Here is a 25,239-nt window from a genome sequence, read left to right as displayed (position 1 = left end):
GATCTGGAGAGCAGTATGCTAAGTGAAATAAGCCAGGAGGTGAGGGACAAATACCATATGATCTCACCTTTAAGTGGAACATAATCAATAAAACAAGCAAGTAAGCAAAATATAACCAGAGACATTAAAATTAGGAATAATTTGACAGTAACCAGAGGGGAGGGGATAAAGGGGGGAAGGGGTTTTCAGGAACAACTATAAAGGACACATGGACAAAACCAAGGGGGGACGGGTGCAAAACCAAGGGGAGGGAGGTGGGGATGGCTGGAGTAGGGGGGGAGTGGGGGGGAATAAATGCAGACAACTGTACTTGAACAATAAAATAATTTTTAAAAAATTAACAATGAACGTTATGATCTCAGAAACATTGCTGACTTAGTGGGAAGAAACAGCCTATTTCACAATAGTAACAGAATTTGTATGATATAATTTGATTTTCTTAAACATCACTGTCCATTTTTTACTTAAGCCCCAAACTGTCACATATTGAAAGTCATTGTGTTTCTCTAAGATGGTATCACTAACATTTAATAGCTTGAAGTCACATGCTATGTCAATTTTCCAAATGTTTCTGAGCTAGAATGAAATTCATCTGCATATGAATAGTAGAAAATGTTTCCACTTACATTGTACACCCATATCTTTAGTAAGTTGAAATCAGTGATTTCAAAAGAGGTTCCTGTGGGACTCTCTTTGAACTACTTTAATAGATTATCATCTCCAGAATTGTCTATAACTGATGTGACATATATAATCTGTAAGGCATTATGTAACTATTATACCGTAATCATCAGTGTCAAAGACCTTTTATAAAAATTGACAATACTATTCTGGTAATTTACCAATGTCTCCAGATCCTTAAATACTGTTCTAAGAAATAGAATTTTACAATGAAATGATCCTTTATACTATAATGTGAGACATTTCAAATGCTATAATTTATCATTCTTATAAAGTTAGGTCACAGGAACTGAACAAAGTTCTTGTACTCTCTAAGATATTCTGTCTCAGAGTTACCATGGTAACATTGAGACAGCTTTATTTCAGACTTATATATGAATTACTTTAAGATCAATCAAAAAGATAATCAGTCATTTAGTATATGAGCCATTTATATACAATCTATATACAATGTTTGACCCCTAAAAATATGTAATACAGGTGTTTGTACTTATCGGCACTCTTTCCCTTTACAATCCAAGAACATGAACTCCTGGTGTGTAACCCTGTTCTTCTGAGTGTAAGTGTGTCAGCTGAGCATCTTTTTATATGAACTTGAAACAGCAGCAGCTCTCCAACCTTAAAGATGTCATTTCTCAGTACATTCACTTTCTCTAATAACATTTACTTTTAACTGTATAAATAAACTAAGTGGAAAGTGAAGAATAGTCAACTAATCTTTGAAAACAATCCCAGAGGTCTGTCCGGTGTGCTGTGTGCTCAGTTCAGCCCATTTGTGCAGTTTTTCATTTTTGTTCTCCCCCAAATCACTGAGTGCTCTGTCTCAGCAGTCTTCACCATCCCACATCTGTCCACCATCCCCTCGATGCGACCAGGGAACCCGGGACCCTTACGTGGACGTGTGCACAGAATTAAGGGTGTTTCGATGGTAACGAAAGCACTCTCACACAGTGCTGCACGATGCTTTGCTTTATTCACATGCACAGCTGCCTTTTCTATTACTTATAGGCTATAACTATTCAAATGTTCTTCTTTTTACTGAATCCTTTGTCAAATGTCAGTGTAATTTTTTAATCAATCTATTTTTCTGTCCAAAGGAAACACTTAGCACAGTCTCCATAACCTTGTGAATTATTATCATCTCCAGTTTTGTACTGGCTTAGTCACCGTTTCCAAATACCTGCATTCCCCGCAACTGGGAATAGCATTCAAGGCCTGCATGGATCCAAGGGCACAAAAGGAGTCCTAATGGTTTAAAAACCCTCAAATGTACTGTCTAGAAAGAAGCACCTGCATTCTGATTTCAGACGTTCACAGCAGTCACGCACTTGTAGAAGCCGAAGTTCTGTTTTCACAACATTGTGCTTTACTATCTGCTAATGAGGTGATCCCTCACTTTAAAAACAACTATCCCCAGGATGAGCAGAGCCGGGATAAAGCTGTACAGAATCAGGAAGTCTGCTGTGAATCTGGACGTTGCGCCTGGGCAGATCCTCTCAATGAACTGAGCTCCTTGGCTGAAGGCACACATTGGGTTGGCTGTCACAGAACCATTGGATTTGCCTGCCAGGGGAAAGATCCACATTGTGAGGTGTGATCAGTTCTGAACCAGCAAGTATTTACCAAATGCCCACCTAGGAGGGTACAAAGTACCCTTCTCCAAGAAAGATTCAGGACATTTGAGACAGCCCCGAAGTCACTGTTAGAAGCCACCGTGAGTGTTCTGGGCCTTGGCTCCATTTGAATGAAGATTGGAATAGGTTTCCATTTTTTGAGTGTGTACTTGTGTTCCTTCCCATAGCACTGATAAAAATCACGATCACTTATGGTCACTTAGCGCTGAGTATCCTAAGATTACTGATGTTGTCGCCTAAAGATATGTAAGACAACTACTGGATTTCACCCTGTCCTTCAGTTGTCAGTACAGAGGGGCCTGGGATCTCTGATGGCCAGAAGGACCTCATGATGCTCCCACCGCCCTCTCTTGGGATCGGGGAATGACCTTTTGCCACAAATGACCTCACTCGGCTCTATACTGTGTGCATTTGGGGAAAAAGAAGCCGCTGTACCCCGCTTCAACCAGCCCGGCAGAAACTGCTTCCACCCAGGCTGTGCTAGAGTCCCCCTCAGTGTGCGTCTCAGCTGTCATTGCCTAGAAACGTCAGAGTGGCCCTCAGCTGCTGGCCTCAGACAGGTGTCTAACTCGACCACTGCTTATTTCATTTTGAAAACCAGAGAAAATATTAGACTTTTATTCTGAAACAAGGTTTTAAGTGTATTTGTTACAAAAGATAGAGCTTTTATTTAAAAAATGAATTTCCCTCATGAAATTGCTTTCTCAGAGGAATACATAAAAGTAATATTCCAAAGTAGAATACTTACCACAAGTGAAATTCCGTCCATAGAACTCATTGACTACAAGAATCTCAGAGCAATATTTTTGGAATGTAAAATAAGTGAAGATTTTCAAAGGAATGGGCATTTCTTCTATGTTTCTTAAGGAAAAGAAAAAGAGAGATGAAATTCAGTAGGCTCTGGTAACAGTCCTACCAGATGAAGGGAACGGCCACCCTTACTTTGTGTTGGCCCACATGGATAGTTTTCCGTCTCACTGTAAACACGACGCTCCCTACAAAAGCTGCAGGCAGCCCTGAGAAGTCCAGAGAAATGCCGCTGCCTAGACATAACTATTGCTAGCAGTTTGGTGACACGCGTGGGTGTGTGCGTTTGTAAGATTTTACATAAATGGGATTGAACTCTTCATGCTCTTTCCTAACCTGCTTTTGCAACCAAACTTACGTCTCACACACCCTTCAAAGTCAGTGAGGGTCAGTATGCATAGCACTCTATCACTTCTTTTTATCCTTACCCGAAGATATGTTTTTATCGATTTTAGAGGAGAGGAAGAGAGAGAGAGAGAGCCTTCGATCAGCCACCTCTTGTATGCACCCCCAGTGGGGAGCTTGGTGGTTGATTATAATAGAAACTTAATTTACCAATCAATCCCCTGATGATGGATTGGTGTTTAATGGTTTTGGTAAGCACCATTGACATGAGTGTAAAAGAAAACGCATACCTAACACACATCACATTAGAGGAAGCTGTTTGTGATTAAACATACCGGACGGTGTTGGCACATGAAGTGAGAAGTAAACTACCGTCCAAGGGGAAAGGACGGACAGGCACGCACACACTCACTGTGAAAATGAACTATGTCTCCTCTTCAGCCTGTCTCAGGAGAAACCTCATAATGACCTTGTGGACTTCTTGGTCCACCACATAGCTTCTATCAATTAATGAACATATATTAAATCCCTTCTGTTTGCAAAATACCACATCTAGGTGCTTGAGGAATTCAAAGGGTGTATCCTACCCCTAAAGAGCTCACAGTGCAGCGGGGGACATAGACTTTACATCCTTGAGACTCTAAAAGTACAGTGGTGAAGGATTGGTGCCTAGAAAGTAATTAAACAGTAATGCGTGTCAATAACATTCTTATACATAGTATTTATGGTTTCAGCTATTCCCAAGTGAGCCCTCACACTCCATGACTTTCAGTTCTTGACAGTTTTCTGAGGCACAAAGTGGGATTAGCCATACTCAGAGGTGGCTAACTGGACAGGACAGGCAGGAATCTGGGGAGGAAGTAGGGAAGAGGAAGGATGCTCTAGGAAGGCAGAGTGGTTGTGAGCACAGGCACGTCAAGGGCTTCCCTTAGGGGACTGAATGGACTGGAAAGGCTGGAGCAGAGCCTGGGCAGTGGGGGCAGTGGGGGCAGAGGCAGGTGAGTTTGGAATGACAGCCAGGAGCCCGCTGCTTCAGGGCCTTGCAGTGGGGTTGACATTGAAGGACCCTGAGAAAGATCATGTTGAAATCTAGTTTTCAGAAAATATGGCATCAGTAAGTAGGGTGGGTGAGAATAGGGGCAGATTAGGGACAGCAAAAAAGGGAGCAGGCTACAGCGGAAGTTCAAGTATGTGGTGATAACGGCCTGGAATAGGATGATGGACTGTGGAAGACAGAGGAAGAGAACCAGGCGATCATAGAAGCCCTTGGAGTACTCTCGAGAGAGAGGAACCGTGAGTCTAAATTTGTTGATATGGGACTGTCCACATTATGTTGTTAAATGGGGAAAAGAGCATGCATACTTTATCCCCTCCCAATAGTATGATCTCATTTTTTATTTAAAAAACTATGTAAATGTCTAGCAAGATATACAAAGAAATTTAACTCTGAGTTGTGATACTTTAGGTAACTTTGACTTTCTTCCTCATACATTCCTGTATGGTATGCACCCCTGCAGAGAACTTGCATGATTTTATAAGCAGAAAGAGCAGTGGAGGTATTTCCAATTGGGTTTAAAGGAAGAGGCGGCCAAGAGCTCAGATGCTGCAGGCAGTCAGCCAGGGAAGATGATGACTTCAGGGAAAACAGAAATTTAATGACCAAGAGGTGGACACGGTTTTCAAGAGCAGAGTTTCAAGATGGGAGTGGAACCCAGGTAAAGCCTTGGGGTCTTGAGAGTTTGCAAAGAACCTAAAAGCAACTGTTCACGTTGGCCACTGCTTCTCTTCTAAGACCATTAATCCCCTCTTCCTACAAACCAAATACACCAAATGTTGCCAGATTGTTTGGCACCTGTAATGACTGAAACACATATGAAAGAGGAGACGCTGTCCGAGGTCTGCACCCTGCTGGCTTGATGCCGTGTCCGTGGGGTGATTGGTCTTGTGCATTTTTCAGACACTAATGACCCACTTAGGCACCACAGGCAAATGTAATTGTGTCGTTATAAAAAAAAAAAGTCCTGCTTTGGCTGCTTTGGCTCAGTGGATTGAGCACCAGCCTGTGAGCCAAGGGGTTTCGGGTTTGATTCCTGGTCGGGGCACATGCCTGGGTTGCGGGCTGGGCCCATAGTGGGGGGCATGCATGAGAGGCAGCCACACATTGATGTTTCTCTCCATCTCTCCTTCCCTTCTCCTCTCTGGAAAAATGAATGGAATCTTAAGTCCTCCCTGACTGCTCAAACCCCAGCTCACTTCGCTTTATAATATCTCGCCTTTATATAACACACTACAGCTTATGAAGTGTTTTCACACGGATTATGTCAGTTGCTTCTCACGATCCCTCGAGGCAGGTGGGGCCAAGATCATTATCTCCACTTTATAAATGAGGAAACTAATGTAGATGGAAAAGCGACCTGCCCACGGTCATTCCGCCACAAAGTGGCCGAGGGAGCCTGCGACTCCGAGCCTGTGCTCCTCGCTCCAGGCAGCCACGTGGCTGGAGCCCAGTCAGGTCTGAGGTTAGTTTTCTTCCTGAGCATGGATTGCTCTGAGAGTTAAATAATTAAACATAAAAATATTTAGATGCTCAGTAACTTTTTTGTTTATTTGATGTTTAAGTAAAAAAAAAAAGAGTGTATTTTTCACCTCCCTGGGGACCCATAGTTTACTTACTAACTCCCACTCCACCTGCCTGGGAGCACTTATGCCCTAAAATTTTCCATCCTTCCTGCAACTACTTTTTTTTAAAATGTATTCATAGCACTTTCATATTATTTTATTTATGTCCTTTTTAATATAAAAATATTTTCTTTATATTACACATGCTACTTTTTATTTATTTATATGCTGCTTCTTTTTATCTTTTCCTTGGTTACAAAATGATACCTGTCCATTATAGAAAAATATACAAAATATAGGAAAATATGAAGAAAGAAAAATACATCACCGATAACTAATTACTGTTCACATTTGTTGTGTATCTCCAGTTCTGCCACCTTCTTGAGCAGTCTTTTATCCTGTGGGTGCTTTCTCATCTGACTAATCTTACCCCCTGAACATGAGTGAGGATGGAGAACTGGAAGAGAGTGACCAGTGCAGGCAGAAATGAACTAAATACGTGTTCTTTACCTTGTAAAACAGGCTGTGGCTTTTTCTGGGCTGGTTTTCCTCCTGTTATTGTAATGGCTTGCTACTTGTGCATATTGATAACATGCCTAAATTGCCATTTCCCGGTTCTCAACATGAAGACATGTTATTGAACAAATGGTAAACAGTCTCAGATCTAAGCAATAACGATTAGCAAGCACCCAGATTATAAGGTGCTACTTTTAACTAGTATCACATAGCTCTCCTCTGGAATTCCTTAGTAACAGTCGTCATCAGGTGATCTTAACAAATCATGCCAATCTAAACCCTTCGCCTCGTCGTAGCCTACCTCACGAATCCAGACCCCACGAGCACCCCAGCAATGCAGAGCAGAGCCACTATGCTGTTGACCACGTTTGGATCTTGGACCATTCCAAGCAGCACGAGAGTCAGGAGTTCGCCAATTATGTGGGGGGCCAGGAGAGCAGCAGAGAAGTATCCAAATCTGGCCGCCTCCGGGTATAAGCCCAGAGTCCTAAAAACACATAAGGTCTTTAGTTTCTCTCCAAGGTTATCATTTAAGAAAAATACCACACTTGCTTTCTAGGAATGAGTCCGTGGTGGTTAGTGGTGGGGAAGGGTTTGCAGGGCAAGCCACACTCCCCTTTGAAAGGCCTTCTGGGCATGGAGCCAGCGTTTGAGACCATTTTTTAACACCAGTTGCTTCTGTTGACTCCAGCTCAATGTGAGCCACCTTTTCCCTCTTATGGCTCCTTCAGCTCTCATAGGAAAATATTAATATTCAAACAACAGTACAACTAACTGCAATGCATAGGGTTGTTGAACTCCCCAGGCTTCTCCATAAATAATACGTTCTGCCTAGCTAGCGCCGCTCCTACCCGAGCTAGCCTACTACCCTCTAAGGCTAGGGGGGCTCACCTCACCTGCCTGTCGACACCCCCTTCCCGAACCTCATCCACATTATGTAGGGGATATGGGTAGCGTGGAAACACTCCACTGCTTCCATCTGCCATTGGATGAGCCCTCCTAGCCCTACTGCATTCCATTCTTGCCTTTTGTTCTCTAAACCTTTCCATCAATTGGACCTTCATTTTCTTGTAAATGGACTACCCTATATCCATGTGCCTTAACCCCTATATTACTTCTGCCAAATAGCATTTCCCCAGTGATAGCATCCTCAACAACCATTAGACACACTGCTTTCTTCCATTTGCAGAGTTAGGAAAGGCAGTTGGCATGTCTTGGATCCACCCCACCCCACCACTCTTCAAGGCCATCCGCCTTTCCTCTTTCACAAATCATGATGTTTGCTGAGACTGTTAATTCTCTGATCCAATGCAATCCTCTGTGACTTTGAAGACATCCTCTCACCTTTGATGATTTTATAGCACCCGGACCAGGGTCGTTCTGTCCACTCCTATCCACTATCATTAACCTGAAGGTCTTTGACCTTCCTGATGAAACATCAACTTCAGTGACTCCTAATGAGGTAAGCTGATCGATTCCAGGGCTCCCATCCACCTAATCGTGGTCACCCACCATGTCTTGGACCTAAATGTTACTAAAAACGGTTCCACTTCCAAGATTTCAGACTCTGAAAATGCCCTCTCTAATCATGGCCTCCCTCCTGCCTCCATTTTCTGGTCCTGTCCCCTTCTGCTGGTCTTTGCCGTGCCAGTCTCCACACCTGGGACCCTTGCTGTTTCAATTAAGCAACTCGAGGTGTGTGAAATAAGGCATCATGCTATACTAATTGGACTCCCTCTGTACTTTGTCTCAGCTGACTCCAGACCCACCCCTAATTTTTCCTCATTCCTTACTGGGCAGGTCCCATTGTGGCTGATATAAACGTTTCCTTTAAGTCACCCCTCTCCCCAGTTTCAAACTCTCTCCCTTGTGCTCAGCAGACGGATTCACCTCCCATTCCCTGCTTCTTTCTCCCCCCACCCCCACATCTTTGCCAACCTTGACACTCTCTACCTTGATCCCCTGTTTTCCTGATTCCCCTGTCCTTACCTTGGTCTCCTCTGTAAACTTCACTTGTAAATGATCCAATTTTTCTATAATTTCACCTAGTCTCCATCGAATGTCTTCATCCTGCTGGTCTTATTTCCCATATCCTGAGGCAAGCATTCCTGGGCCTGACAACTGTTTAAGCTGCTGACCTCCTTCACCCTACCCTGTACTCCAAGCTTCTCCAACCGCATCTGCTTCCTCCACTGCACTCTGTCCCCTTGTAAGCCTGATTCGCACCCACACCACTCTACTGACACCCTTTTCTCGTTTTGTTTTTTATTTTTGGAAGCGCACCAATGGCCTCCTAATCTTATGCCTCATCTCCTCGAACCTCCACAACACTGAAACACTGAATGGGAGCACTACGCCTCCCTGGAACCCTCTCCTCCCTTGGCTCCTCCGCTGCTGCTTCGCCTTCCACCTGTCTGACCACCCCTTCCTTCACCTCTGTCATCGGATTGCTTTCCTCTTCCCGCCCTCTGCATGTGCCTTTTAAGGCATCACACTCAGACTGCTTTGCTTCCTCACTTTCCGACACCCTCTCCTACAGGATCCATTCCCAGCTCTTTAGCTCTTACTTTGTCTTGCCTCCAGGCCATCACCCAAACCTCAGATTGACATCTCCAGGTGGGGGGCGGGGGGCGGTCCTGTGGCCTCCCAGGTGTAATGTGTTCACAGCCAAATCCATTCTTTCCCGCAGACTTGATAAGGATGCTGCCCTACCCCATTCCCTCAGGCTGAAAACTCAGGCATCATCCATGACTTTCTTTACCCGCAACAAACATTCGACTTTATTTTCCCAGCTTCTCAAAGTGATCCCTCCTTTCTGTTGCCACTGCTACTCTCTTCTTTAGGGCCTCTGCCTTTACCCCAGACTGTGGCCAGGGCTCCTCACGGGGCCATCCAGTGCCTCTGCCGAAACGTCAGTCAGCTGCCAGCCCCACCCTCCGGAGTCCCACACAGAGGGGTCCCAAATCCTCTCCCATGTCCCATTATCAAACCCACTTCAGCCCCTTAGCCTAACATTGAGCACCGCTTCTGCTGGGCGCTAAGGCTGGCAGGCATGCTTTCCTCTGCTCTCCCCAACACTTCATTCCCCACAGCACGACTGAAACTGGTCTCTGGAAAGGTCTTCTGCGTTTTTGCTTCTGTGCCTATGCCCCTGCTGCTCCTTCCCCTGGAATGTCCTCACTCCCTTTTTCCTCTGTTGAAATGCTGCTGTCTCTCAGCTTCTCCTCCATAAGCCTCCAAGAGTCCCTCTCCCCACCAACCAAGCAGACTCTTGGCCTCGTTTGTGATTAACTCGGGGTAATGGATGTGAGATGGGGAAGACCACTCATTCCACCTGTGCCTCAGTTTCCTTGCCAACAAACAAGGGAATTATATCACCTGTACAGAATGGTTATAAGGATTACAGTAATTAATATATTTAAAGCTTAGTGCCCAACATAAAGCAAGTGCTCAACATGTGTAGCTATTATTATTATTTTCCTTAGCAGACTCTCTGTGCTTCCTTACAATGCTAATCTTAAACGTCCTTGAATTAAAGGCATTTGGAGATTTGGTTATGACCATAACCCATTACTTGAAACACTTTAGGGCCAGACATGTTTGGAATGTGGCGATTACAGATTTTGGAAAGCTTCTACACTGGGCAGGCCACCCTCGCTGCAGTGGGATCCGAGACTCCACCTGTGATCAAGCACATTTCTATTTCCACTAAATAGGAGCGCCGACGCGGGAAAAATACAAAGAACCTGGTGGTTCTCTGCCCTGTTGCTCTCCCATTATGGGTCCCCCCGACTGTCTGGGACTGCGCAGGAGGCCTGGCCAGGAGGACCGAACACCTGCGAACACCCCCTTACCAGTAGGACACACTGCTGAAAAGCACGGTGGCGATGACGCTGAAGGGCAGGGCATGCAGCGCGTAGGCCAGCAGCATCTGCCACTTGTGGTACAGGCCGTCCTGGCTCTCCTGGTCGCTGACAGCTCGCAGCATAGGAACTGGGCACGGAAGGCAGGTGGCAGAACAGCGGGTCACCACACGGTCGGGTGGGGGAGGGCCAGCCCCAGCTGGACTGGAGGTCTGTTACCGGAGCTGGGCGGTGAGGACTAGCTGGGGCTCTCCCATTATTGAACGAGGGAACCTGCCATCCGTAAAGTTATGATTACCGCCTCCCCACCCCAGAACTCTGCACTCTATCTGAATTACAGTACAGTTGCAAACACTGTCATAATTTATTTCCTTCTCCCTAAAGTGGGGGGAGGGGTGTCACCAATTGCCGGCCAGTGGATTGATTGCTGGCCTGCGAACCAAAGGGTCGCTGGTTCAATTCCCAGTCAGGGCACACGCCTGGGTTGCAGGCCAGGTCCCCAGTAGGGGTTGCATAAGAGGCAACCACACATTGTTGTTTCTCTCCCTCTCTTTCTCCCTCCCTTACCCTCTCTAAAAATAAATAAAATCTAAAAAAAAAGTAACAGTGCTAAGTTGCCCGAGTATCTGGGCCTCCTGGACTGCATATCCTAATGGCCAAGCTGGACCCCAGGGATAATCTTTGATAAACCCCTCCAAATCGTGCCCATCAGCACCTCATAACTTCATGTTTCCCTGGAGCCTTAGAGACCCTCAGAGAGATCCACTTGATGACCTCATTCACCCTAGGAGTTAGTAGCTCAGGAGTTACCTTTCCCCAGAGGGAGAATCTGGGTTGAGCTCAAAGTGTGGTAGCAGTGGAGTCTTGCAAGGTGACGGATGGAGAGGGGAAGTATTTGGGGAGAGAGGAGCCCCCACACCCCTGCCCTCCAGGCTACACGCCCCGGCATGGCACTTACACAGATTCACCGCGTTGAGCATGCCTGTGTAGGGCATGGAACCCACAAACTGGTACAGGAGACCCATGCGGTCCTGGACAGCCCCTTTTAGCACATCGTTCTGGACCCGTAGAACGAAGAAAATGACGAACAAACCCATGATCAGATTCTGAACCAGACGCATAATCACTGCCAGCTTATTTCTCATTAAGTTTCTCGTCACTCTCCTGAAAGACAACACCGTTGTAATTCTGTTTCTTTCACTGACGGATGTCTAAGCACCTAAAATGGGGTGAGTCTCTTACCTCAAGAGAACACACAGTTTAGGGAGAGTTCCAGGGGAGTCCTTGGTTTTGAAAGGAACCATTGGTAATGTTTTCAGGCGTTTTGTTCTTTCAATGTGCTCCAAGATCTTGTGGTAAATTGCTGATTCTTTGTAGGCAGATTCAATCATCTGGACTCTTCTGTACGTTTCCATTTCCCGTTCTTTGCTTTGGGTATCCACTGATGTCAGGTCCACTAAAATTTTTTCCCCAAAGAAGTAACCCATGTGCATTTAAAGGCACATAAATACACAATGGCTAATAGTATCTGTTTATGTCCCATCATTGGTTTAGGAGCACTAGCTGTGATAACCTCATCCCACCAGAATAACACCTGTTCTTAATGTCCACCTGTAAAATGAGAATATTTTAAAGCTAACACCAGGGCCATGAGGATCCCACTGGGGCTGTATGGGAGAATTCAGAAGCTCAGCTAATTTTCCTCTGATGCAGTAGGCATGCCCCAATTTAAAAGAGATCCCCCACCTCATTCTGATAGGTTATGGCAAGTTAATTGACCCAGCCAAGTTAATTTGAGGATTAAAAACACCAAAACAAAAGCAAAAATAAAACCCTGGTGCCATCCAGGCAGAAATCTGAGATAATAAAGTTAAAAAAACACAAAAATGGTGGGAAATGTGAATGGAAAAACTTACTATAAAAATCAAAAGGGTTTGAATGTTCAGGACAAGGGTAGCCGCAGCCACTGAAGAACTCCAGCATTTCCCCCGGCGTCCCGCAGAAAACCAGCTCTCCGAAGCTCAGGATGGCGATTTTGTTAAAGAGCTGATTGGGCAACAGACGGTATTAGTGTGTAATCAAGTCACCACATCCTAAGCCCTGGCAGGGTAGCTCAGTTGGTTAGAGCATCATCCTGATATACCAAGGTTGTGGGTTCAAATTCCAGTCAGGACAAGCAATGAACACATAAATAAATGGAACAAGTCAATGTCTGCCTGTCTGTCTCTCTCTCTGTCTCAAATCAATAAATAATTTTATTTAAAACTAATCACATTCTCATAGAAAAGCTTTCCAAGCAGCCAGTTTTTTCATCGCACTGGTATTCTTACTGCATTCTTTGGAGACACTCAAAATGCACCTATTCTCCTTAGCGTGGGCTGCCACTGAGCAACCAGCCTGTGCCCAAGTCACACTGGGGTGGAGGAGACCTGAGCCTGGCCAGTGGGCCTGGGTATGCATCCCGGCCGTGCCACTGAGTGAGCAGGTCCCCTTGGATGAATTTTTTTTTAAATTTCAGATCATTGTCTATAAAAGGCAAATAATAGCTCCTTCAAAGGCTCCTGGGAGGACAAAGAGAGAATTTTGGAGGAAAACTATATTGGTTAGTGGGAAAACACAGTCTTTGAAGACAACTAGACTTCCAATTCCAGCTTCTTTACTGTGTGATTGTGGCTCAGTTTTGTATCACTTCTAAATCTCACTCTGCTCTGTAAAGTGGAACTACTGACATGCACCTCACAGGACTGTGAGGGTTAATGAGCTGGTGCTTAGAAGCTACTCAGTAAGTGGCAGGTGCTGAAGGAAGTGAGATTCCATCCTTTGCCCTTCCCATATCAGGAGCTATTGGATCCGAGCGCTCCAGTTGGCGAGTGCTAACTAATCTCTACCCATGATCCTCAGCTCAACACACACACTACCCTTGACAAACTGAGCAGGAACAGGAGACGTCCCCCTCACCTGGAAGAGCTCGGAGCGGGGCTGGTGGATGGTGAGGATCACGATGCGGTCCCTGCGAGCCAGCCCTGCCAGGAGGACGACGATCTGATTGGCAGTCATGCAGTCCAGGCCCGTCGTTGGCTCATCAAACAGCATGACCGCTGCCGGCAAAGGAGGGGCAGACTTCAGAGTCTCTGCCGAGACTGACTGTGCTCTGAACTCAGAATTTTGAACAGTTCGTAACTTGAGCTGTTTCACCCCATCCAAACAGAGCATAGTGAGAAGTACCTGCCTGTAAACTACCTTTCTGCCCGAGCCCAGGAGAAAAAGCCTGACCTGGGAGGACCCAACTCCCAGCTCTAGAGCACATTTCAGGCGTAACCCTTGACGGACAGGGCAGCAGCCAGATCCGGCCTCTCACATGATATTATGGACCCTTTGGGGTCCATCCAGGTGACCCTGAGAAAACAAGGGCTGGCGCCATGTTATTTTTAAAGGGCTGACAGGCCCTGACCGGTGTGGCTCAGTGGGTTGGGCACCCTCCTAGAAGGCAAGGGGTTACCGGTTCAATTCCTAGTCAGGGCACATGGCTATTAGAGCATCATCCTGATATACCAACCAGTTTGTGGTTCAGTCCCACTCGGGGAGTGTGCGAGGGACCACCAATTGATGTTTCTCTCTCTCAAATAAACATTGTTCTTCCTCTCTTTCTCCCTCCCTTACCCTCTCTCCAAAAACAAATAAATAAAATCTTTAAAAGGCTGAGAGGAGGCTAGTTAAAAAGATATTACCACACTTCATGGTGAGCACTTTCAAACACCAATAAGGTCTTTAGCACTACAAAAAACTAGAACCCATGAAAGCAGGTTTTTTAGAGGAGTTAACTATAGTTTCTTTCTACCCTAAAAGTGGCAAGCGCTCTTAAGAGCATCTCTCATACTTGCCTTCTAGTGACCAAGCGCCACCTGGAGAGTGGGCAGTCTTGTTCTCCCCTGTGTGAAAAAGTGTCCAGGTGCAAGATGTCCTCCTCCAGGTGCACTTAATGGTGCGGTCTCTCCAGGTGGCGGGGAGAATAACCAAACAGGCACGGGAGCCAGGTGACAGGCCGCCCATCTCCACAGCCCCTCCCCTCTACCTGATCACTCTCCAGGAGGACTTTTCAAAGTCCTACTTTAATTCCTGCCATTCCATAAAGACCTCTAGTCACACCAAAATTCATGGCTCTCCACAGCAGATACAGTGGTCCTGCTCCTATGCGAGCTGAGGATGCCCAGGAGGGCCCCACGTTCAATGAAGACCCTAATTGAACAGTAAAGCACAAATGAGCACTTCTGAGTCCCAGAGTCGTTTGGTACTGGGGTGATGAAAGAGTATTCTGAAACTACATAGTACTTTCAAGAAAGTTGGGTCTGCAGTTTGGAAAACCTCTGTGAAAACCCTTTCCAAATGGAGGCTGAAGAATGGGCGTGTTGTAGCTGCAGCCACGTGGAAGATGCCCAGGCGGCAGGTAGAGGCAGTTCCGGGTGCCACTTACTGGGATCCTGGAGGAGCTGGGCTGCGATGGAGACGCGGCGCCGCTCGCCACTGGAAATTCCCCCAAAGTTATAATTGCCGATCAGTCGGTCTGCCACGTGGCTCAGTCTCAGCTCCGCCATGACCGCCTCCACCTGTAGGAGTCACAAAGCCCAGGAAGGCTGGTCACCGCGGGGCAGCGGTTCCACCCTCAGCCTCAGGGTGGCGTAGGAGAGGCGACACACCTCCCGTGGGGGCTGGGGCCACCTTCAGCTGCACCACACCTTGGGGAAAGCACGCCTATTGCAACAAATTCCATCTTGGTTCCAATCACAACATAAACATGCAGCTGACTAAAATAAATAACATGAATTGTTTTTAAAAGTCCTTAGAGCAACAAAAATGCTTACGATTGCTCCTGGAAAATTCTCCAGGAAACAGTGGAGACTTCACTGGACTCCTATTTTCAGTCCAACCCATACAGAAAAATCCCCCAAAGGCATGGTTACAAAATAGCTTGTTTTTTTTTTAATGTTTGGTTTTTGAAACTTTATTAGGATAAATGATTTACATGTTTAAAAATCTGATTTGTTTTAAAATAAAACTGATTTCCCTTGTGTAACCCAAATAACTCCTGGAGTCCCCTATGGTCCAATTTCAGTGTGGTTTTGCATCAAAGAAATAGAATCTAACTGTCGAAAGTAATTAAAAGTAATGCCAATCTTTACCTGAATCTCTTTAAGGACTTCAAAGGGGACCCGATCTATAACCCGCAAACATACTTAAAATTTCTTCTCCCCCATTCTCTTCACTCTGCTTATACCCTGCAGCTCCCTTAACCCTCTCCTTACTCCTCATTCTCAACTCCCCACAATGGTAACTAAGAAAATTCCTTACTGACTCTCTAATCAAGAGGGCTGGTCTTTTCCTCTTCTCCTTCTTTCCTTCCTCAGCATATCGCCTCTCCAGATTACCCCTAGCTGCAGAAGGCCCGGGGCCAATCAGAGAAAGGGACTGAGAATAGTGAGATATATGCTAATGAGTTTTGTTCCAATATACCTCTAAGGAGATTGTGTTACTTTTATCATGAAAAATAAAAGCACTACATAAAAAAAAATAACAAGAGAAACTAGATTGGAGTAAAAGCGGGGGGGGCAGGGATTTGTAGAGCAGTGTCACACAGGATATGGGGCAGATCGACAGCATAGATGGAGCTTTGACCAAAAGAAGAGACACGTCTAAACTGATACAAATCGATAACAAGGAGGCTAAACATGCATAAACAAACCAGTGTGACTTGCTATGGGAAAAAGAAGGGTCTCCTGCTGTCATCAGAGTAGAAGCGTCTTGGAACTGAGCTCTCCTGCACCGGCCGGGTTTATCACGCCCCAACCAGGGCAGATCCCTGAAGGTCCCTTCCATCTGCTCTGCAGCATCAAGAAAGGAGTAAAGCTTGTCCCTCCTGGCTTGGAAGGCATGGGTGGACAGAGGAGACATGTACTTCATCTGTTTCAGATGTCTCTCGTCCAGGTGGGAAGCCTGTCCCATGTTTTACAAACACTACTTGGAAAGGAATTCAGAGAGAGGGTTAGAAGGGGCCACAGGGACAATAGGGATCCACCAGTCATCAACCTTCTCTATGCTGTGTCCTCAGAAACCGATTCAATTCTCACACATCCAGGAGAGATGCATCACTATCCTATGTGGTGGAGAGGAGAAAACACCCTCAGAGAGTCCATAACTTGTCCAAGGTCATGCCATTTGCAAACGGCAGAGCTGGGATCGAGAGCAGGACTGTCCATAGTTCTCTTAAGCTGTCTATGAAGCACAAGGTTTGGCCAAGAGCCCAGAAAACATAGCCTGCCCACATCGACCACGGCTTACATTCGGGTCCTCAGGGGACTGAAGCAGGTCTGCTGTGCTCCGTCCTCAATTATCCCCAGCACTTCCTTCTCACCAAATTGCACTGCAGGATCTTATACTCTGTGGACTGGATTTGCTCAGAAGGTGCTCTCAAGCAGGGAAAACCTCTGCAGCACATTTGGGGGCTGCCAGAGGGAAGGACCATTCACCAGGAAGCAAATTTGCTATCAATTGATTTTAAGGTAGCCACGAATTTTCTGAATATGTATGCAAATGTGCATTTTCTGGGGAAAGAGCTCAGTGACTTTCTCAGGTTCTCTCGATGGGGTAAGTGACATAAATGGACCACTAATTCAGAAGAATCTGTTTATGACTGCCTTTCTCCCACCCAAACAGCAATGGAGTCTTCTCCTGAACATGTTAGAGAGATAAATACTAAAGCAAGCTGAGCAGAGAGAGAGGCTTCAGAGGGGCTCACCTCTCACTCACTGTCAGGGCCACTAAACCATGTGCGTGAACGTGCCTGTGCCGCTGTGGGCTGCAGACTCTGACCTGTCTCCTCAGACCACAGTGGGGCTCAGGAGACCCCAGGGGCTCAGGGCAACATGATGGAGCTGCAAGGCCTGGGGTCAAGTCTCAGCTCTGCCAGCCCCAGCTGTCCTATCTGAATCTCCCTGGGTGTCAGGAGATAACACCTCCCTCACAGGGTGGATGCCCAAGAGAAATGAGATATTGTGTATGAACAAGGCCGACTGACACCAGCCCGTTATGGGAGCCCAGAATTTAACCTGGTAGAATGACAAGAACCCTGCAGTGTCGGTGAACACTCTCCCGTAACCTTCAGGGAGGAGCCAGGCTTAGGCATTGCTCTGAGAGGATAATGGCCCTTTGAGGGCTGGGGCCTGTGCCAGCGTGTGTCTGGAGTGCAAGCTATACTGCAGAACTGTCTAGGACTCCCAGACAGACCCAGTTCCACCCTCCAAGCCCTGCCCGAGTGTCCAGCGCAGGGACAAAATGAGCAAGTCCCTGCGGAAAGGCTCAGCAATGCCTAATAAAAATGGGGTAACTCGCTGCACTCTCAGCTGAGATGGAGGATTCCCTCAGAGCCTCAGTGGTGCTAAGACAGGCCAGCCTCGGAGCCTGAACTGCAGGTGTAACTTGTGTGCCCAGCAGGAGCCTGGCTGAGCCTCAGGGCGGTGAAGCCTCTGGGGCAGATGTCGCTGGCCTCCTCTGGCGGCTCTGGGGGCCCATTTCCCAGGGAACTGTGCCTGCTTTGCACAGCACATCTGTCTGTCCTCCGTTCCCTGAGCACTCCCGTCCAGGCCTTCAGAAATGAGGCGGTGTTTCTGGGTGAGGTCCCTGTGGCTATTTCCAAACTGGGCCCATTTAAAGAAACAGATAAAGATGTGGAAAGAGGTGACAATTCAATAGTTCCTTCCTTCATTACCTTAATCCAGTTGGATGAGGCACATTCAAGATGCCTCAAAGACAGATGAGAAAAGTCTCAACAGGACGGACAGCAGGGCGAAGCACAGTGGGGACCTGAACCATATCTGTTCACACACAGAGCTCCCAGGACAGCAGCATCGGGAGACATACAAGGCAAGCTACGTTCAGAATTTCAATGATCTTACCAATATTGATCTTAATCAATATTTTTAAATTATTGAGATATTTCACATTCTGTTTCTCACAGTTTTTAAAATCCTGTGTGCATTGTACACTCAGAGCACACCTCAGTTATGACTATTCACATTTCAAGTGCTCGAGGCCACACGTGACTAGTGGCTGCAACACCCGACAGTGCGGGTCTAGACTCAAAACGGGTGAAGAGTGAAGGCAAGCAATAGGCAAATAGAAAGAAGAGTGGGTGTGAAGCCCCTGGGGTTGCACCCTTGGGTGCCACTGTGAGGACAGGCAGCACGCACCTTCTTCTGGATGAAGGCCCGGGAGCCCCCGCGGATGGCCAGCTGCGCCGTGTAGCCCAGCGTCTCACGCACGGTGAGGCTGCTCAGCAGCGTGTCGCTCTGCAGAAGAGGTAGGCATCAGCGTCACTCCAGCCCCAGGCTACAGCAGGCTGGGGCCGGGGATGTGCCCACCTGCAGGACGTAGGAGAAGCAGTCCTGGAACTTGTCCCTGCGCAACGCCTGGCCGTTCACGCACACCTCCCCGAGCAAGGTCCCTTTGCGCCGCAGCCTCCCGGACATGGCATCCAGCAGCGTGGTTTTCCCTGAGCCTGGTGGGCGAGGAGAGAAGGCCCTGGAAGAAGTCCCTCCATGAGGCATCGCAGGAACTTCCCAAGACCCTCAGTGGACCAGTCCTGCCTGGGTCCAGCCCTGACTCATTCTCTCTTTAGCCTCATGGGTTAAACTCTCATGGCACGAATGAGTCTTTCCTGCTTTTCTCTTGAGTAAGAGGAGGCACAAGCCTCTCATTCTCTCATTCCGTAGGTACCAGAGGGGCTTTGTCTGCCTCTTTATTTGCTTTAAAGCTGCTTCCCTTTGAAAATGATATAAGCTCAAAGTAACAGGAAAATCAGGGCTGTTGGAAACATCTGGTCCTAGACATCTGAATTTCTTTGTGTGGTCCCCTGGGATGGTCTGGTGGTTCCTGTAAGTAGGGACACCGCCTAGAACCCTGCTAAGCAAGTGTGTTCTGGGGACCCACAGCAGCAGCATCCCCTGAGAGCTTGTTAGAAGTGCAGAGTCTCAGGCCCCAGCCCACAGCCACAAAATCAGAGTCTGCTTTTTCACAAGATCCCTGGGTAATTTCCATGCATATCAGAATTTGAAAAGCTCTAGCTTAGCGGGCCCTTTGGTAAAACCACATTGGCTTCAGCCGGCACTGACAGTGGTGGCACAGCCCAGGGGTTGTTGCTAGGGCCTTTCCCACCAAAACACTGTACGGAACCAGCTGCCTGAATGTGATGCAAAACCAAGAGAAAATGTTTTGTTCCGAAATTGTAAAGAAACTGCTTGTTGCTGCAAGGGGTACAAAGATGAATAAGCCAGACACTCTTAACAGTTACCTTCTACCCTATGGCTGACAAAACTCAGAATTCGCCCCAGCGTGTCCGGGTAGAGGTCAGTGTGGGGAAGCAAGCAGAGCGATTGTAAAGGAATGAAACGTGATTTCATTGGGGTCATCTTTCAAAATGTGCCCTGAAATTGCCCCGTCAGCGCGTATCAGGCCTTGCATGTGGTTCTCTAACTAGAAGCCTCCCTGGCCTCACATTTCCGGCATCCAACCTCAGCTCTGGCAGAAGCGCCCAGCGTCCCGCAGCCTGGATGCCAGTCCCTTCACTACATCAGAAGCAGGCTCCCTCTGGTTAGCAAGGCACTTCCTTGTCCCAAATACAGTAGGCACCTTCCTGCATGTCGTCACACCTCCCAGCAACATCCAACAGTGTTATTTGCCCTTTTCTGTAAATTTCTCTCTCGGTTTTGATGCCACTTCCTCTTTGTGGTATAGTGCTGCTGGTCTGGTTGCTCTTTCACAGCCCCTGTGAGTTACACTCAGGGGGCTGTCCTGGGCCTCCTGCCTTCCCCGTGTCACACGTTCTCACTGAGCCACAGCCAGCACCAACCCGCACGTGACTGCCTGGCCCTCTCCAGCAGCCTCGGCTGCCTTCTGACTACAGCCTCACCAGCGATCCCAGGCAGAACTGTCGGACCATTTCCAAATTTCTGACTCAGAAAACCCTGTGAGATAATAAATGACTTCTTTTGTTTTAAGCCACTTAGTTTAGTAATACTTTTTTTTACATGGAAATAGATCATTAAAACAGCCTTACTTGAATACGTGTCAAATATTTATTAACTCATTAAATGAAGGTATCAGCAAGACGAGAAGGTGCATGTTATACACTATGTATAGTCAGTGGAGAAAAAAAGTTAGAATAAGTTGCAAAGTCAGACACAGAAAAGGTTAATGCCCTAGACATGACACCAAAGACAATTGGACTTCATAAAAATTCAACAGTTTTCGTGCATCAAAAGACACTATCCTTAGTGTAAAAAGGCAATCCACAGAATGGGAGAAAATATTTGCAAACCATATACCTGATAAGGGATTAATTCCAGAATATGTAGAGAACTCCTAAAGCTGAACAACAAAAAACAAACAACCTGATTTAAGATTGGGTGAAGAACTTGAATAGATATTTTTGTAAAGATATGTAAATGGCCAACAGGCACATGAAAAGATGTTCAATGTCACTAATCATTAGGGAGTAAACTGCAAAGCAAAACTACGATGAGACACCAGCTCATGCTCTGTAAGATGGTTGGTTACTATTAAAAAAAAAAACACCAGGAAATAACAAGTGTTGGCGAGGACAGGGAGAAATTGGAACACCCATGCCCTGTTAGTGGGAGTGTAAATTGGTGTAACCGCTGTGGAACACAGTATAGCAGGTCCTCAAAAAAGTAAAAATAGAGTTACCATATGATCTGGCAATTCTACTTCTGCGTATTACCCAAAGAATTGAAAGCAGAGTTTTAAAGAGATATTTGTACACTCTTATTCATGGTAGTATTATTCACAACAGTGAGAACCCAAATATCCATTAATGGCTGAATGGATAAGCAAAATAGGAGACACATAACATGATGGCATAGTATTCAGCCTTAAAAAGGAAGGAAATTCTGCAACCTGCTACCATGTGGATGGACCTTAAGGACAGTATGCTAAGTGAAATAAGCCAGTCACGAAAAGACAAATATTGTATAATTTCACTTATATGAGGGAATGAGAGTAGTCAAAGTTATAAAAGCAGAAAGAATAATGGTTGCCCGAGGCCAACGGGTCAGAAGAAGGAGCTAGTGTTCAATGGGTACAGACCTTTGGTTCTGCAAGATGAACCAAGTTCTGGGAATGCACGGTGGTGAGGGTTGCACAACACTGAATATATTTGATACCATTCAACTGCGCACTTAAAAATGGTTAAAATGGCCCTGGCTGGTGTAGCTCAGTGGATTGAGCATGGGTTGCCAACCAAAGGGTTGTTAGTTTGATTCCCAGTCAGGGCACATGCCTGGGTTGGAGGCCAGTTCCCCAGTTGGGGAGCATGTGAGGGGCAACCACACATTGATGTTTCTCTCCCTCTCTTTCTCCTTCCCTTCCCCTCTCTCTAAAAATACATTTAAAAACCTTTGTAAAATAGTTAAAATAGTAAACTTGATGTTATGTGTATTTTACTACGTTACAAATGGGGGAAAAAAAAAGGTTAATGCCACACAGGGCAACAAAACCATGCATGACCTTTGGGGTTATCTTGCCTGAAAGGACAGAAGTCGTTTGTAACTAGTCTTCTGCAAGGGAGCATGCAGCACAGAGTCTAGGTCCTAATCGATAGCAAATAATGAGCCAAATAAAGTTATCCATCCCTAGACTATTGGATGACCCTAGGCAAGCTTGTACTAGACCATTCTTTAGTGAGATTTTGAACACCTAAGTCACCTTTTGCCTCACTAATAAAGATTTGATAAGCAATGCTGCTTTAGATAAGACACTGATGAAATCGTGTCATTTTATAAAACACTAAGAGTGATTTATAAAATTGGTTCATTGGCTTACTTATTGATTCAACAAATGTTTATTAAGCACGTACTATGTGGCCACAACTATGTGTTCTAGTTGTGGAAGATAAAGCAGGGAGGGGTGGGGGGCTCCCACTTTTGTAGAACTTGCAGCCTACTGTGAATTCATGTTCAGTATGAAAGGATGGATGTTGTCAGCAAACCATGATGAGGTGTCATCAGGAACAAGCCCCTGAGTCCCGGGTCCCAGGCCGAGAACCCCCAGCACTGTCCCACTGAGACGTGCATGAAGCGTGACACCGGCTGGCGGGAAACACTTCTGAGAAGGTGGGCTCAGTCCTCGAGGTGTGCTCCAAGCCACCGTTTTTACCCTACGCCTCGAAGGAGCAAGTGACAAACTATTACAGCAATAACTCTGCTTTTGTTCTCTTCAAAGTGTGGTATAATTATTGAAATGAAAGTCAGAATGACCCTGGCTGTTATAGTACACAAATGTAGTGAGAAATGGTTAAAAAATCGGAAATAGGAACAGACAGGAAATCTGGGGAAAGTGGAAGTTTTAGTGAATTCCTTTTCATTTAATCTTGACACTGACATCACCATCTGGCTGCTGCCCCTCCCCTCCCCCCCAGCAGCAGGGGAATGGCCATGGATTTAACCCCTGGGGCTGAAAGAGGCAGCCCCTGCCTGTTGTGACCACAGACTTCCACTACCATCTCTATTGAAGAGAGTAATGCAAGTGGAGAGTCAGGACACGTCAACAGCTTGCAAAGAAGGAATCAGTCAAGTGGCTCCTCTGTGAAGCCAACGTGTCAGCATCTTTCAACATTAAAATGTGCAGGATGATGTAGTGCCATGGACCACATGGTATGTCCCTCATATCTCCTCTCAGGGCCAGTGCACCTATCCTACAGCTGCTGAGGATGACCCTGAGGTGACCCTCGCAGGGCATCGAGTTCAGCCACAGGGAGCTGCTGTCTGGAGGCCTTGCCCTTCCCGGATGCTGACTGCTGATGCAGGGAACGGGCGCAGGCATGGAGTTCCACCTCCAGTGTAGTTACCACAAAAGAGAAGAAGGAAGCGCTGGGAAATGGGCACCTAGCCTGACTGGAGTCTGTAATATTTAATTCCTTAAAAAAAGGATCTGAAGTAAATATGGTATGTTGTTAAGATTTATAAAGCTTCACCTGGGCTGGTGTGGCTCAGTGGATTGAGCACCAAACTATGAACCGAAGGGTTGCTGGTTTGATTCCCCTTTGGGGCACATGGCTTGGGTTGCAGGATAAATAAATGAATGAATAAAATATTTCAAAAAGAAAATTTATAAAGCCAGATGTTAACACATGGACATTATTTTCTATTCTTGCCTGTACGTTTGAAATATATCATGATTTTAAAAGACCAGCAAATACAGGAATAAATGGGCATCTTTGTGCTTATTATATTCCTTTCCCATCTCCAGGCAGAGTACAGACTAGGGAAATTGTGTCTGTGGAGCACCCCCATGTGCCAGGCACTGTGCTAGGTGCTTTGCGTACTTTGAAATATGAATTAACTTATAGGTCAGGCACAATTTTATTGTTCTGCAAGGATCTTTCTAAAGATTTCACATCAGGTTCCTTCCATTCACACACCTGTCACTGGATTTCATTCTAATATCAAACTTGTTGCAATTTAAACTTCTTACAGGCCTCTTGTAACAACTTAAACCCATATCCTCAAAGTGGTGTTCAAATCAAGCCACGGCCTTTTCAGAACCCTCACTGAGAATGCAGAGCACTCCTCCTCAGCTCACCTGAGCTCCCCAGGATGCACATGATCTGCCCACTCTCCACGTACAAGGAGACGTCTTTCAGGATCTGCCTGTTCCACCGCTGCCGGCAAGACGTGACGTCCCACCAGGGCCTGGCGCGATGGCTGTAAAGGAAACCCCGGAGGGGAGAAGCAGAGTGGGCTCTAGGGAGGGGCCACACCTTGGTCCCCCAGCGCTGAGGCCAGCTCTGAGGCCAGCTCTGCCCCTCCCCAGTTGTCTCCAGGCAAGTTTCTAAGGGCGTTTTAGCCACAGCGTCCCCTTCTATAGATCCTGGCCAGCAGTGACCGAAGATCACCTGTGTACGGCACCTGCCTGGCAGCTGCTCTGAGAGCCAGCTCTCTGGCTGCTGGGAGATGGCAATATTCCCTCGGCTAACCTTGCATTTTTTCACCAGGCTTCATTACACCTGCTGCTGCCAGCACCCCCCGTTCCCCGAGGCCTCTCCACCCACATCAAACAGGGCGTACACGAGGGGGACGCACGGGAAGGAGCAAGGGGCACAGGGGTGTGAGGTGGAGCACGGCTGTGGTATTTGGCACAGCTCCCAGGTCCAGCCGTGGGGTAGGGGGTGGCGTTCACCCTTGTTCCTCATCTACCTCTGGCCGCCCTTCCCTCTCCTCTCTCCACCAGGATCCACTCCACAGGGGGTCAAAGCGGCCACATCCGGTGCCCATTCAAGAGAAGCCAGCAGAGGGGCGAGGACAGCAGCTGTACTGGGCCATGCCCGCCTTACCTGACACTGTAGGAGACATGGAGAACCCCCAGGCTGTGTCGAGGCTTTGACACAGCTGCAGAAACCTCCTCTGATGAGCACTGGAAGCCTTTGTTTATTTGGAGTCCTGAGGACCCCAGGGGGGTCAAAGGTGGGAGTTCACTCATGGTCAACAGGCAGCAAAGACAGGAGGATTTTCTGGTGCCCGACCCTCCCCAGAGAGGCCTCCGCTGAGGAGCCAGCAGCAGACCGCCCTGCCTGCTCCTCGCCTGGCCCCGGAGCCCCTCCTGAGGCCTCCCCAGCGGCAGCACAGGGTTTGGCCGCAGATGCCATTATCTGATGTACCTTTAGCCAGAACACACGGCAGTGGGCAGAACACACACCCCGTGTTTGTGGG

The 25,239-nt window shown here is 46.9% G+C and overlaps 1 protein-coding gene across 1 annotated transcript; it reads right to left on the bottom strand.

Annotated features, from left to right (window-relative positions):
* Window positions 1–310: 310 nt before the first annotated feature.
* On the bottom strand, window positions 311–25,147 carry ABCG5 (ATP binding cassette subfamily G member 5). The gene is made up of 13 exons (XM_045828448.1): window positions 24,864–25,147; window positions 24,113–24,234; window positions 18,877–19,013; window positions 18,706–18,804; window positions 14,937–15,069; window positions 13,424–13,563; window positions 12,382–12,511; window positions 11,708–11,921; window positions 11,424–11,629; window positions 10,457–10,595; window positions 6,904–7,089; window positions 3,064–3,176; window positions 311–2,244 (listed from the first exon to the last, which is right to left on the bottom strand). The coding sequence occupies exons 1-13, from the start codon at window positions 25,007–25,009 to the stop codon at window positions 2,051–2,053; spliced, it is 1,959 nt and encodes a 652-aa protein (XP_045684404.1). The 5' UTR covers window positions 25,010–25,147; the 3' UTR covers window positions 311–2,050.
* Window positions 25,148–25,239: the final 92 nt, after the last annotated feature.

This window comes from Phyllostomus hastatus, unplaced genomic scaffold (assembly GCF_019186645.2).
Source record: "Phyllostomus hastatus isolate PE091 unplaced genomic scaffold, TTU_PhHast_1.1 phas_scaffold_78, whole genome shotgun sequence".
Taxonomy (NCBI): domain Eukaryota; kingdom Metazoa; phylum Chordata; class Mammalia; order Chiroptera; family Phyllostomidae; genus Phyllostomus; species Phyllostomus hastatus.
Note: the sequence above shows the minus strand (reverse complement) of the source record. Positions and strands in the feature narration are given on the sequence as shown.

Bases quoted from the DNA above. Each gene is read 5' to 3' on its own strand.
- ABCG5 (XM_045828448.1), bottom strand. From the start codon at position 25,009: ATGAGTGAACTCCCACCTTTGACCCCCCTGGGGTCCTCAGGACTCCAA. The intron at 10,596-11,423 runs GTAAGTGCCATG...TTCCGTGCCCAG, and splicing joins GCTCAACGCGGTGAATCTGT to TTCCTATGCTGCGAGCTGTC. The intron at 7,090-10,456 runs GTAAGGGGGTGT...ATGTGTTTTTAG, and splicing joins TTCAGCAGTGTGTCCTACTG to GACTCTGGGCTTATACCCGG.